Raw genomic sequence first — 13,857 nt, forward strand, 5'->3', positions numbered from 1 at the left:
TTCATGTGCTCTAAGTGCTCTCTTTTATAGCATAAAAGTTCTGTATTGTGCAGTAGCTCTGTACAGTTAAACAGTTCTGTACATTAAACAGCAGAAAATGAATTGATGAAACTCACATTCCTTTGGAAGTAAAACTAAACTTCACCAGCACCTTTATGTGATGCAGGTGTGCTGATAAAATGAAGAAATTATAGAAAATTTGTATCAGTATTTTTTCCCAGGTCAGGTCATTTTAGGAAGCAAAATCAGTTTAGGAAGTAGAATCAGGTAGCAGCTTAAGGGCTTCCAGAACACTTTCCCTTTATTGGGATGCTAACCAAAAGCGAATCAACAACAACAAAAGAGCAAGCATGGCCTGCGTTCTGCAGCTGAACACAGCCAGCTTTCAGGGCTGGAAGCAGGCCTTGAAATTCAAAATACAAACGTGAAGGGTATTGGAGGTGGTGTTGCTGCAGAGACTGTCCCCTTGCAGAGAACCAGGCAGGCTTCCCAGGGATGAGTCTAGGGTGCTGCTGGGATGGTGAAGCAAAATATAAACATATTAGCACTTTTTACAAAATGTTATTACTAATAATAACAGTAGCTCACTAAACCTTCTGGTGTTTGATGGGTTATGCTAGTCTGTGGCACCTGCCCAGCCAGCTGGGCCCTTTCTCATTTTGCTCCCACCCTGTCCCCCTTTTAGAAGGGTTCTCCAAAAGTTTGGTTGCTGGTCTGGCAGAACTGGGGCGAAATGACATTTCCAGACCTGGTGGCATCTCATGCTTTAAGGAGCAGCTGGCAGAAGGTACAAGTAGTTGGCGTGCCATTCCTTTTTCACAGTCACCGAGCATATTGTTCCCAAAATTTGATTCATCCATGCTGGCTCAAGGCCTAGGGAGATGCAGCTCCAGGAACAGGAGTTATATTCAGGAGAGCGAGGGCTGGGGGACGTGAAGGAGGAGGAGGAGGCACGAAGAGGAAGAGGAGGCTCTGTCTTTGCATCATTGGGAAGGATCTGAAGTTAGAAAAAAAAATCCCATGTAGCCTAAGATATAAAATTGTCTTGAAAAAATGCTTATCTGTTTGAAAAATGCATCACTACCTTGCTTAATAGTGATCTAATTCAGACTTGTTTCTGTACGTACTTCAGACCCTGTTACATATTTTATGTACAGAGTTTCTCGATTTAATTTTATAGACATTTTTAGGAAATCTGTTTCTTAATGATAAATCACTTTTTGTCAGGTTTCTCTTGATAAGTATTTTCCAGATTTCACAGCAGCATCAGAAGGAAGCTCAGCAGTTCATAGGCTCAACAGAATAAAGAAACAAAAAAAGATAAAATTTGGATTCCCTCCTGCTTTTTTAGGTATGATCCTGGGTGAACGCCAAGCCCAAACAGGCTGGCTGTCTAGATTATTAAAATGGTTAGTACATACTGTTTGGAGGAAAGTGAAATATCACCAGATGACATGTCAGTTGTGAGGTATTTCATCTACTTTCAATCTCATCTTGGAAGTCCCTTCTTTGGGAAAGGAGAGGGAGAGCTGCTTTTATGAAACCTTTATTTCCTGAAATCTCCACTGTTTCTCTTCATTGCCTGCAGTTGTCACGGATTTGAAACACTGTCCCATGGTGAGGAAGGCGCTAAATAAAAAATGATAGTCTGCAGTGATGGCACCTGAGGGATTTATTGGGTTTGCTGAGCTGGGCTGCAGGGTAAGGGCAGGAGTCACAGGCTTGAGCTCCTGGAGTCCCGGGGGCTTTCTGCTCCCTGCAGCCATCAGGTCGTGTGATGGGTTTCTCAGGTCTGATAACAAAGTTCTCTTGCTTGGAGGTAGCTTAGGAGTGATAAGTTTTCATTACTGCCTCTGCCTTACCCATTCTTTTTTTCCCAGCTGGTGATCTGTTCTGGAGCTGGGCACTGGGCGGATTTCACACTAGTTTCAGCCCAGGCATGCTTGCTTGCTATGAATGAATATTTGCAAAGATGCTCCCTGCCTGGCATCCCAGAGGTACAGCAGGGGGAAAGGTACTCCCAGGTGAGGACTTCCCTGAACACTGGAATGATCTTTGTTTGAGACAAAATGATCTTTATAATTTTCATTATTTTTACTTAAAATATATGCTTGCCACAGAATCCACTAAACCTTCTTGCTTTTGCTCTCAAATACTTGCATCTATTAGGGCAACGCTTGTGTATCTTGCATATACATACGCGTGTTAAACATCAGAAGAAATCCTACAGCTTGGAAGTATGTTTGCTGTTGTGTAACTAGAACAAAAAGCCTCAGAGATTCTGCTCCAGGAGTGGTCACAGCATTGCAGGTGTTTCAGCTGATGGCATGCAGTAAAAGAATTACCCAAAATGTTACAAGGAGAGAAGGTCCATGTCTTCTGTAATGAGATCCACGAGAAAGGTGCTTCTGTTTCAGCAATGCTGTATCCTACAAAGTGGTCTTCTAAAAACTGAGGTAGCACTCTCATCCTTCTGCTGTCTTCCCCCATAATAGAAAGTGGAGTCAGTGAAGTTGTGATATAATATTTAAAGTGTAGGAAATCCCACCTTACTGAAATGTGTTCTGTCTTTCTGGATAATATCTGAATTTTAATTTGGGTAAATATTGCACAGTTTTGGCATTAATCTGATGCCTTATTTGAACTGCTTGATCTTTCGGAATCTATAAAAATTAAGTTGGAAATCTTCAGAGTGGTTTTGTAACCTTGGTGCTTCAGATGGTTGCTGTAAATTCAACGTGAACAGTTTTCTGTTGTGGTGTTTTAGCACTTCTCTTTTTCAGTTTTGTTGGGGAAGGTGAAAAAAATGTATAAATGTTTAAAAATGCTTTTGAAATGTAGTACAGGCTTGGCCCATTGCATGATAAAAACCTGTTTTGAATTCAGTATGAGAACAGCTTAACTTCTGCCCCAAATTCCCATCTTTCATACATGTATCACCTGTGGAGTCTTAGTCACGAACTTGAATTTTCAAAAGTCAGTTAAGACTTAAGTGTCATAACACCATCACAAGGCCTCCTGCTATCATATCTTTGCAAAGGTTGTAGCATTAATGAGGTGTGAAAGCAGATTAACTACTAATCCTAGGTGTATGCTGAATTTCCCCATTAAAGTAAGGAGCTCAAATAATCAAGCACTGCAATTAGTCAAGAACAGGAATAGGCAATTCCAAAACTACTTCAGAAATATGTTTTGACCAATTCAGAAACCAAAGACATCTTGCACAGAACTAATCTTGGGCAAATTTAGAACTCTGTAATAATAACATAGACTATAAATGCTTTTTTTTCCTCGCTCTTCCTATCCAGGAATAGAGTAGCATGCAGTTGTTTTTCAGAGAGACAGGTACCTTAGGATCCTGGCCAGTAAAAGCAGAGCAGGACGTCTTGTCCTTTGTGGAGGAAAAATACAGTTCAAAAGTGAATGTAGACCTTAGTCACTTGTTTCTGAAAAACACAGGTAATTGATGAATTTTGTACAGGGGACCCTGCTTGGGAAAACAAGAATATCTTTGAAGTTCTTTTTTATTGCTGCAATTTGAGAAACTGGGGTAGCTCAGACTGCGTCATTCAATGATACTTTTGTAGATGACTCAGACAATACATGTTTAAGAGACTTCTACAAATTAGGGGCCATTTTTTAATTTGCAGATTTCACTACTCAATGGTTTGAAAATTCACAGTTTAAAATATACAATGAATCCAGTTTTTCATTTTAGATTTCATCTGTATTTTGGAGTGCTTGAACATTACTGCAGCTACAGCACTGCATCTTCTTAAGGCCATTGAATGGCTTCTAGTCTGGAGGATTTGCACATAACTCCCAAAAATGTGATAAGTGGTGTTTGAAATCTGGGGTAACAATCCTACCAAAATTCACAGAAGAAGGATTCAACTCAAGCCTGATCGCCAGCGTCTATGTAATTAAAGTCCTGACTGGACACCAAAGCCTTATTAGTGGTCCAGCCCTTAGCCAGACACAAAGTCCTCAGCCTCCAGTTTTGTAGAGATGAGCTCATTTGTGCCTGGCCCTATAAGAGGTGGGCATTCCTTGTGGGGGGCTATTTCATCTGTAGGAATTTCAAAGGAGAGACCCATGAATGAGGGTGCATAAATATGAATACAAGTAGTGCATGCTTTCACATTATGTCCTTACTTTTCCCTTGCAGTGTTCTCAGCATTTTGTTCCTTGGGTCACAATGCACTCGATTTTCGGCAGTGAGTGAGCATTTTGCTGGCTTCCTGCGTGTATGCACAAGCAAGTTCTGTCCAGTGGTTTGCCGCTTGCTCTTGAGGTAGCAAACAAGCTTTTTATTCCTGAGCAAGCTCTTTCAGTGCTGGATGAAAAATGTAGTATATGGGAAATTAGTTCAACTGAAGAGCAAAGTTCTGCCGAGGGGAAAATTTTCATGCTGCAAGTCTGTCATAAAATATGTGTTATTGCAGTGGGTGAATTTACAAATTACTGTCAAACTGGTACTGAATGGTGTTAATATGGTTGTTCAGGGCAGTGCACATTTAATTATTAACTGTTATGATACAATGTCATTATTTCTTCTGGGTCTATGTTGTTTTGTTTAGCGTGTTTCTGCTGTTGGGACTTTCAGTCAGCTAAGTCTATAGCAAGCCTCCTTTGAACAAGAGACAAAAGAATTATTTTGATGTCAGATTCACCAGGAGACCATACTGCTACTAGAAAAAAAACCCACCATGTAAAATGTATCAGTTTCTTGTGGATAAAACATTACAGAGGAATGTATGAAGAATATCTAGATTAACTTTAATACCTTCCATAGCACACTCATCTGAGGGATAGGACGTGCAAGCGTTAAGTGGGGAGTTCCAGAAGGAGAGCACCTAAGAGAAAACCTGAACTGAATTCATCTAGTGGAATACCCTGAGAATAGGTGTAGGTCTCTTCAGACTGTGGATATAGGGTGGAGAGTATGTTATCTTCTGGAAGTGCCATAGGATCTTCAAGTAGGATGGGACTTCAGGTTTTTCCTCTCACCCGCAGGACAGCTTGGCCAGGCTCACATTGACAACCTAGAGTTAGATTTTTTTTTTCAGTGTGACCGAAGAACACCAACACCAATACCATAATTTTACTCACTTCCCTTTCATGCCCAAATTTCTTAGGTGAGAGAGTTTCAGACAATGTGCAAAATGATAGATTTTTGCAATATCGCAGTCCAGGGAGAGCTTGGCCTGTGTGCAGACTCTTGGCAGCAAGTTTCCCATATTTGTGCTTTAAATAAAAACTGCAGTTTCTCATCACTCTTTCTGACCCTGGAGCAGTGGAAACAATCTGTTCTCGCTGAGAAGTACTGAAGCTATGTAGAACTGGAACAAATATAAATATGGATTTATGTTACAATTCCGTGGAAAATTTTGAGAGAAAATTATTTTGTGAGGAAAGTCGAGACCAAAAGAAGAGTTTATTAAATAGCCAGAATGCCGGCATTTCTGAATCACCAAAAGTGCCATGCTTTCGAAAAGAGGCTACGTGTTTCAATGACGAATGGAAAGCAACAATTAGAAAGCAGACTGTATTAAAATTAGCAAAAACTAAGTAAGGAATTTAAGACCTTCAAGGGCAATGACTTGGTAGAGATGATGTAATCACTGCTAATGACAGGATTGCTTATAAGGAGTAGTTTTCTGTCCTTAGAACATGCAGGTTAGCATGGCAGTAGAGGAGGAGGAAGATGGAGAAAGCAAGCAATAGTGCTGTGGCACTTCTTATTGTAGTACCTTGAGTAATGTCCTTCCATTGACATAAATTTATACAAAATTTTCAGTTGGATAAGTCTTCTTTTTTGTAGCTGAAAAGTTACGCAGAAGCCTGTGGTAAATGAACTGTTTTCTTGATTCAATGCCCAAGTGTAAAGGCAGGAAATTTGGGATTGAACCAACATTTTCAACAAAAGAAAAAAAATCCTCCCTCTTTTTTTCATTTGAAATGTTAATTAGCTTATATATGTTTTGTAAACCACCGAAAATTAACCTAAAGAAAAATAAAAATCTTTTTTCTTCTTGAAAATATTGAAATGAAATATTATGGACCCCTTCAAAGTTTCTATGACTTTTTTTTTTTTTTTTTTCCTGAAGTTATTAGTGGAAGTTATCCACATGTCACAGAGACAGCATGCAAAGCTGCAGTGTCAGGAAGGGCTGATAGGACTCCTGGACATCTAAACAGATGAAGCCAGAACAGATACAGTGACCTCTGAGTATTATACTAGTGAGACGAAAGTGTGATGTTACACGCAGGTCTGATGTGGATGTGTTTAAAATGGTGCTGAAACACTGAAACACTTTATGTTTTTTTACAGCGTTAACAGAATTTAATGCATGGACTTCATCAGTGCTTCTGATGACTGAATTAGCTTGCTCATTAACTGCTGGGACAGCGCATTAATTTTTCACTGCACTTTTTTTTTTTTTTTTTTCCCCCTTTCTCCTAGGTTTATGATGAATGTGACTTGGGAAGGTAAAGATTTGTCCTTCACAGCCGATGGTTATCAGGCACATCCCAGGCTGGTGGTGATTGTACTGAACAAAGATCGCGAATGGGAGAAGGTGAGCATCATCTGTAGGTAAAAGGTGTGAGAGGAGGTAGGAGAGACTTGGTAGAACCCTATTAATGACAGGTAGACAGATTAACATCACACATGTCAATGATGATATTCTGCTGTAGCAGTTTTGTCACAACAGCTCAGAGAAGATAATTTTACCTTATTCTGAGTAAGTCTAAGGAATTTTAACAGGGAAAGCAACATATCAGTGAAGGTAGGCCACATAGATTTCAGAAGATTTATGTGAAATGTGCATTACATTTCTTCTCACAATTTGGTAAAATAAAATGGTCAACTGAAAAATTTCCTGAAACTTGAATTTTAACTAACTTTAACTACTGAAGCTTGGGTGGATTTGTATATCTTGACATACTTCAGGAACTCTACAGAAAAGTCCTTTTTACTTGCTTTTTTTTTTTTTTCTTTCTTATTTTTCTACAGGTTTTAAGCAGATTTTATTCTCAATTTTGGCTCTGATGTTTTGCAGGATATTTGTAGTCCCATGTTTTAAAAATAAGGGACCTTAGAAACTGTTTGCACTATAGGAAAAAAATACACCTGTATCACCCCACCCCCAATTTATTTTAAATTCATAAAGCATGATCATGCATTATCTAAATTGCTGCTGAAATCTATGAGCTCTTTTGTCTTATAGTTTTAGGATCTCATAAATGTTCAATTCCAGTTTGTAAGACTGCCAGGCTCTTCATGATGTTGAATAATAATGACAAAATAAGAATTACTGTAGGACATCTCAGTAAATATGCTAGTCATGCAAAACACAGAGTAGTTGTAGATTATGCTATGTATTTCTTGATGTTCATTTGATGTAAAATTAATTCTCTTGATAAATTTAATCCTATTGAAATGTGTCAATATGAATCTTTGGAGGAATCGCTTTCTCAGTAACAATTTTAAAATAGGCTAAGAAATTTTCATAATTCTGCAATGGTCTGCATGTCACACATAATGTTCTGGAAAAAAAATATTATTCTACATGGGGAATATTAGTATGGCACCAAAGGGAGAAAATGGTTATAGAGGCAGACTACAATGCTCATGGTATCATAACTTCATACATTTTGTATCCTGAGACTTCTCTAAAGAGGCTGCTCACAGGACAAGAGGACATAGATGTTCTTGAAATGAACTAGCAAATGAAAAGAAATGCTGAATATATGAACCAACAATATTTCCAAGAAATAGCTTGGACCTTTGTTAACCTTCGAGTGTCTCCCATATGCGAGAATGGATGATTTAGTCCAGCTTTTGCTGTATCTAACCATGCATGTTGTACAGCATGTTGTACACCTGCTGCACTGGGCTACAAGGCTCTCTGTAGGCTGAGGCTTACATTTTCCATCTGGTAAATCCCTCCGTGTTTGAGGGGTTTCTGGAAGGACAAAGAGTGACTGAAGGGACGCTGCTGCCCAGAAAAGATGATGCATCTACTCCTAGCTGCCCGCTTTGCTTTAGAGCCCTTCTGGTAGGAGGCCAGACAAGTTATTTTGGTAGAAACAGCCTGCCCCTAGTTGCAGCTTTTGTGTCTGCCTCTGTCGTGGGACTATGGGAAGGCAGCCAGGTTTAATTATGTCAGAGGGGAGAAGTGAAAGGCGGCCAAGAACGGGCTGTCACCACCAGTATTATTCTTCTGACCACAAGCTGATCTCTGCCTCCGTGGATGAAGACAAATAAACTGACTAATCAATTATCCTGGCAAACTGGAGGCAGTGCTCGGCCATGTCGGAACACCCCGCATTTATAGCAGCAGAATTTCACTCTGCGCTTCAGAAATAGCAGAAATGTTCCTCTGACTTAGACACATGAGAAGGCTCTTGCCCACCTCCTGGTTTATTTGTACATCTCTGTAGTGCCATCTTGACATTCTTTCCAAGTTTCTTTCCTCACTCCATATCTTGTAGGAACAAGGAGAAAGAAATTGGCTTTCTCCTTGCACTGTTTTGCTTGGTTTCAAAACTGTCAAAGTTACTCATCTGAGATCCAACATTTTCTGCTTTGAGTTTCCTGACAGGTGCATGCTTTTATTTCTAATTACAGTATATCAGTGAGTATCACAGAACTGTTTTATTGAAGTCTTATTAAATGTTTTCAAACCTATAAGGAAAACATCAAGTCCTAGAATCTAATTAAATGATTTACTCTTGTGAAAAACCGACAATGCAACAGCATGCTAATCCTAGTAACGTAACTAATGTACACAGAAATTGCAAATAGTTACTTTATTATTCATGTAAGAAAGAATAATTGTGTTGTATGGGACAATTTTTTACCCAGTGTTCTCCTGAAAATACAAGATTTAATATGAAAACTTAATTTCCTGTGGTTTTAGTATAATAACCTGCTTTTATTTAAATACATTTTTTTCCTTGGTCTCAAAATTGATATATTTGACTCAAGGCTTGAGGTTATAGAAAATACATTCAAGCATAGTTGCAGAGCATATATCTTACCCCTAGGAAAATAAGTTCCTTTTTCCTTTACAAATGACTCAGTATCAATACTTTGAAATGGAAACTTCACATGTAAATGGGGTTGACTTGGGGATTTGTCCCATATCTGATTCTGAAAAAAGCTGGTTGGATGATAATAGTTTGAAGACTGAAAATCACTTTTGGGCATGTTCAGCAGGCATCCAGCAAGATATTTTGACAGATCCTAGAGCAGCTGCTCAAACTTCTGACATCAACATTCATAGTCTTCCTGCCATATCTTGACAGGCGACGGGGCTGCTGTTCTCAGGCAAGAGATTTTTAAGAAGACAAGCTTAATGTGCTTGTTTCAATTAAACTTGATAAATTTGCCAGAATTAACAGTGCTGCCCCACTATCACCAAAGGTCTGGAGGAACACTGCTAGTGCTGAAGAAAGTCTCAGAGGTCCAGCAGTAGCAGCTGCAAGACCCCCATTAAGCTTATCTCAGTGAGGTGTGACCTGGACATCTCACCCAGCCTATTAACTTCACTGAGGTGCATACTTCACAGTCCATTAGTCTTTTTCTTTTTTCTTGAATTTGGAAAATGATATGAAATAAAACCAATCAATCCAATATTAAAATCACATACTTGAATATAAATAGCAGTGGCAAAATTAGGTTGACAAGGCACCTGGCCAAGAAGGCCAACATCATCCTGGCTTGCATAAGACACAGTGTGGCCAGCAGGGCTAGGGAAGTGATTGTCCCCCTGTACTCGGCTCTGGTGAGGCCGCACCTCGAGTACTGTGTTCAGTTTTGGGCCCCTCGCTACAAGAAGGACATGGAGGTGCTCGAGAGAGTCCAGCGAAGGGCGGCGAAGCTGGTGAGGGGTCTGGAGAACAAGTCTTACGAGGAGCGGCTGAGGGAGCTGGGGTTGTTTAGCCTGGAGAAGAGGAGGCTCAGGGGAGACCTTATCGCTCTCTATAGGTACCTTAAAGGAGGCTGTAGCGAGGTGGGGATTGGTCTATTCACCCATGTGCCTGGTGACAGGACGAGGGGGAATGGGCTAAAGTTGCGCCAGGGGAGGTTTAGGTTGGATATTGTGAAGAACTTCTTTACTGGAAGGGTCGTTAGGCATTGGAATAGGCTGCCCAGGGAAGTGGTTGAGTCACCATCCCTGGAGGTCTTTAAAAGACGTTTAGATGTAAAGCGTAGTGGTATGGTTTAGTGGAGGACTTGTTAGTGTTAGGTCAGAGGTTGGACTCGGTGATCTTAGAGGTCTCTTCCAACCTAGATGATTCTATGATTCTGTAATTAGCTGTGTGTATCATATATGTTAAAAAGGTAGGGAGCACTGTGCTGCATTTTAAAATTATTATATTCCATGTGTAGAAATGAGTTCCAGAGTTAACAATTTTTACTGTTCCTCTTACATAAGAATAGATAAAGTTACCATGATGAGGTCAGTATTTCCTTCTCTTTTCTTCAAACGTTAATTGTTGCACTAATATTGGCTAAAGTTGTAGATTTTTAATTTATTCTTTAGATTTTTTTGAACATGGGTACTGTAGAGAAGTTACAGTCCATATGATACTGCTGGCTATGCTTTGGGTCACAAGAAAAACTGTTGATGTAGAGAAGGAGGTGAACACACACCCAGTCATGTGCAAAGAAGTCTTTTGAAGTGTGGGAGAGCTTGTGAGATGTAAAAGTGCTGTATTTTTGCCACCAATGGATTTTTACAAGAAGCAAGAATAACAGATACTACATAGAACAATTGCTGGTTAAATGCCACTGCAAGAACCATTATTTATATCCAAGTTTATTCTAAATGTAACCAATCATCTTTAACTTTCTATTAATGCCGAATTTAATGTAGAACTTGTTTTTGCTTGGATTAACTAGTGTATGCCAGGTTTAGAAGCACTGTGTGAGGTTGTACACATTTGTGTCTACGTAGGAATGAGTGGGCAGACAGTGTACAATTCCTGCCTGGAATAAATGAACCAAGGTCTTCACAGAGAGCTCCATCTGGCTACTGACATCCACCTTTGTGTAGCTGGGAAAAGACAGCTATCAGATGCAAAGGAGTAAGTGTGTAGGTGAAACTTCACCGGACAAAAACTGGAAAGCCTTACACTCGGTCAGATTTCTGACAGAGCTTTTTGTCTGAGATATAATAAACAGTCATTGAGCTGGTATACGGTGTTTTTGTGGGGACATTTCTGTTGTGTCCAGAGCTGGGGATGTGGCAGCTGAAGGCTCATTGCAGGGAGACCTTATGGCGGCCTTCCAGTGCCTAAAGGGGCCCTGCAGAAAAGCTAGGGAGGGACTCTTTGTCAGGGGGTGTAGTGATAGGACAAAGGGTACTGGCTTTAAACCTGAAGAGGGTAGATTTAGATATAAAGAAAAGAATTCTTTACAATGAGGGTGGTGAGGCCCTGGCCCAGGCTGTGCAGGGGAGCTGTGGGTGCCCAAGGCCTGGCTGACTGGGGCCCTGTGCAGCCTGATCTGGTGGGAGGTGTCCCTGCCCACCGCAGGGGTTGGCCTGGGTGGTCTTTAAGGTCCCTGCCAAGACAAACCATACCCTGATTCTATGACAAAGATGCCTTGGGATACACATTTACTAAAAGTTATGAATATATATATTAACTAGAAAGGATGAAACTGCATGATCCATTTGCTAGTGTATCTTTTGTCAGTAGCTCTGTGGCCTAACCTGATGCCCATATCAGAAACAGCATGCTCCTTAACATCTGTTAGGTTGTTACTTTGTGTTTCATCCATGTTGCTTAACTGTATTTAGTCTTACTGTAAAGTAAGACTTACTCTATCCTAACACTTGCTGTTGAATGCAAGTTGTATCTTGTTTATGGATCAGTGAGCTTTTACTTGGTCAAGGGAAAGGCCTTTAAGCTTTTACTGTGCTGAATTGTTTGAATTGTGCCAATTGTTATGTAGCATTCCTTAAATTCTGTATTCCCAAGAAGGCAATGCAGGATTTAAAGATTCTCTCTGCTGCTGTAAAGGAATTGTAAATGCCATGGAAAGGGGTGGTGAAGTGTGCTTTGTTCCTGTTATTTATAGCTAATAGTTAAGATTATGGGAGTAGGAAGGCTTTCAGAGCAGCTCTTCCTTTCTGGAGATAAAGGTGTGGCCATTTAGACACATGGATAGCTGGAAGATATTCAGTGAGTGCTGAGGGTGACAAGAAGTCTTCCCTACCTGGCAGGTGGAGCAAAGACTGTCTGTTTGTTCAGCTCTTTCCTTTCTAATGACATAATTAATTTATAAAATGCTTTCTCCGGCATAAATTTGAACTCCTGTGCTACACAAAGTTATTTGGGACATTTCCCAGTACCAAAGCTATATCAACCAGTGAGGATCTGGGGAGTGCTGATTAATAATTCTGTATTAAAAATGAGGCTACAGGAGCTGGTAGCTTTTCTTTCTTCCCGTTTGTTTATAATCTCTGTGGGTACTTAATTTTCCTTTGAGCCCTGATGGTCGCAGTGTTGGTGCTTTCCTGTCAGTGTAAGGAGCCGCCACGAGGGAAGAGCAGTACATTTGCATACCCCATATGAGATTTTGCAGCAATTTTTGAAAACTTCAAAGTCCTAAAATGGATGCCTTCAAACCAACTAGGACTGTAAACCATTCCCCATTAATAAGATATGAAAGTGCTCTCATCGTATTTTGTCATTTAAATTTAGAATGTCATTGTGAAATGTGGACCTTGATCAACATGCAGAGACACAAAGGTTTGCAGCAGAAAGTATACAACAGATGCTGTTTCTGGGGAGAGGATTTTGCTTGTGTGCTTTGTTCCGCAGCTACTTGTTATTGCTAACCTGACAAAGTCAATTTATGCTTCCTAGTTATTGCATTAAGACTTGCCAGAATAGCTCTCCCTTGTAAGTGGAAAAGTGTGGTGAAATAAAAGTAACGAATAGTTTTTCTATAAAGCAAGATGAGTTAGATTTTGTTTTTGCTCAGCATTATTTTCTTCACAGAAGTGCGACAGCTCAAAAAGTATGTTTGCAATATATGTGTGTTTGGTATAGAAAAAACATCACTGATTTTTTTTCTCTTTTCAAAGATTTGGTCGGGTAATCCTGGGAGTGCATTTAGCATCCGTGTTATCATGTAACATTTTTCCTTACAAAAGGATGATGACTGTGTTATTGCATACAGTTCCCATCTGCTGGGAAGAGGGTGATAGGACCGAGTTATTTGTTTGTTTTCTCTGAGATATGCCTGTGTGACAGACTTTCTTTTCATGCCAACACTGGCACACAAGGGAGAACACTGCTCTTTTCTCTCTCTGTTCAGGATCTGGCCTCGCTATGTTTCTTTGACTTGATGGTCCTTGTGAGGGTGTATGATTAGGATCATGTCAGCCATCCACACATTATTTAGAGACCAGCTTAGGGTGCAGCAGGAGAGGGAACTCTGAGGGGTAACAGTAATACATAGCTTTGCAAGTGTTTTTCCTCTCTTTACACTAGCTGTGTATCTGTGGCTGTTACACAAAACCACACCAAATGGTTCATTATTGTGCTCCTATGCGGCAATGTTCAGAAAATGAATAGGGAGGGTGAGACAAGGACCCTATGATTGCTAATTCAGGCAGACATCAAACAAACTCTTCCATACTCTCAACTATTTTCTGTTTTTCTTCCTCTATCCTGTAGAGATTAAATGAACAGGAAAATTCCAGAGCACACATGAAGAGGAAACAGGAAAGACTGTAAATGTTTCAAAGAAACACAATGATAGATGTACATGTATTTGTATAATGGGAGCACTGCTTTCAAGTCCACGCTTCAAAGTTTTATAGGTTTCGC

At 40.0% G+C, this 13,857-nt stretch overlaps 1 protein-coding gene across 2 annotated transcripts in view; it reads left to right on the plus strand.

Annotated features, from left to right (window-relative positions):
* The window catches only part of GRIN2A (glutamate ionotropic receptor NMDA type subunit 2A), a 191,748-nt gene that overhangs the window by 108,211 nt on the left and 69,680 nt on the right, over positions 1 to 13,857 (plus strand). For both annotated transcript variants that reach the window (XM_040574760.1, XM_040574761.1), the window contains one exon: positions 6,467 to 6,581. In XM_040574760.1, coding sequence (XP_040430694.1) covers positions 6,467 to 6,581 — 115 coding nt within the window. The remainder of the gene's footprint in view (positions 1 to 6,466; positions 6,582 to 13,857) is intronic.

Source organism: Cygnus olor, chromosome 15 (assembly GCF_009769625.2).
Source record: "Cygnus olor isolate bCygOlo1 chromosome 15, bCygOlo1.pri.v2, whole genome shotgun sequence".
Taxonomy (NCBI): domain Eukaryota; kingdom Metazoa; phylum Chordata; class Aves; order Anseriformes; family Anatidae; genus Cygnus; species Cygnus olor.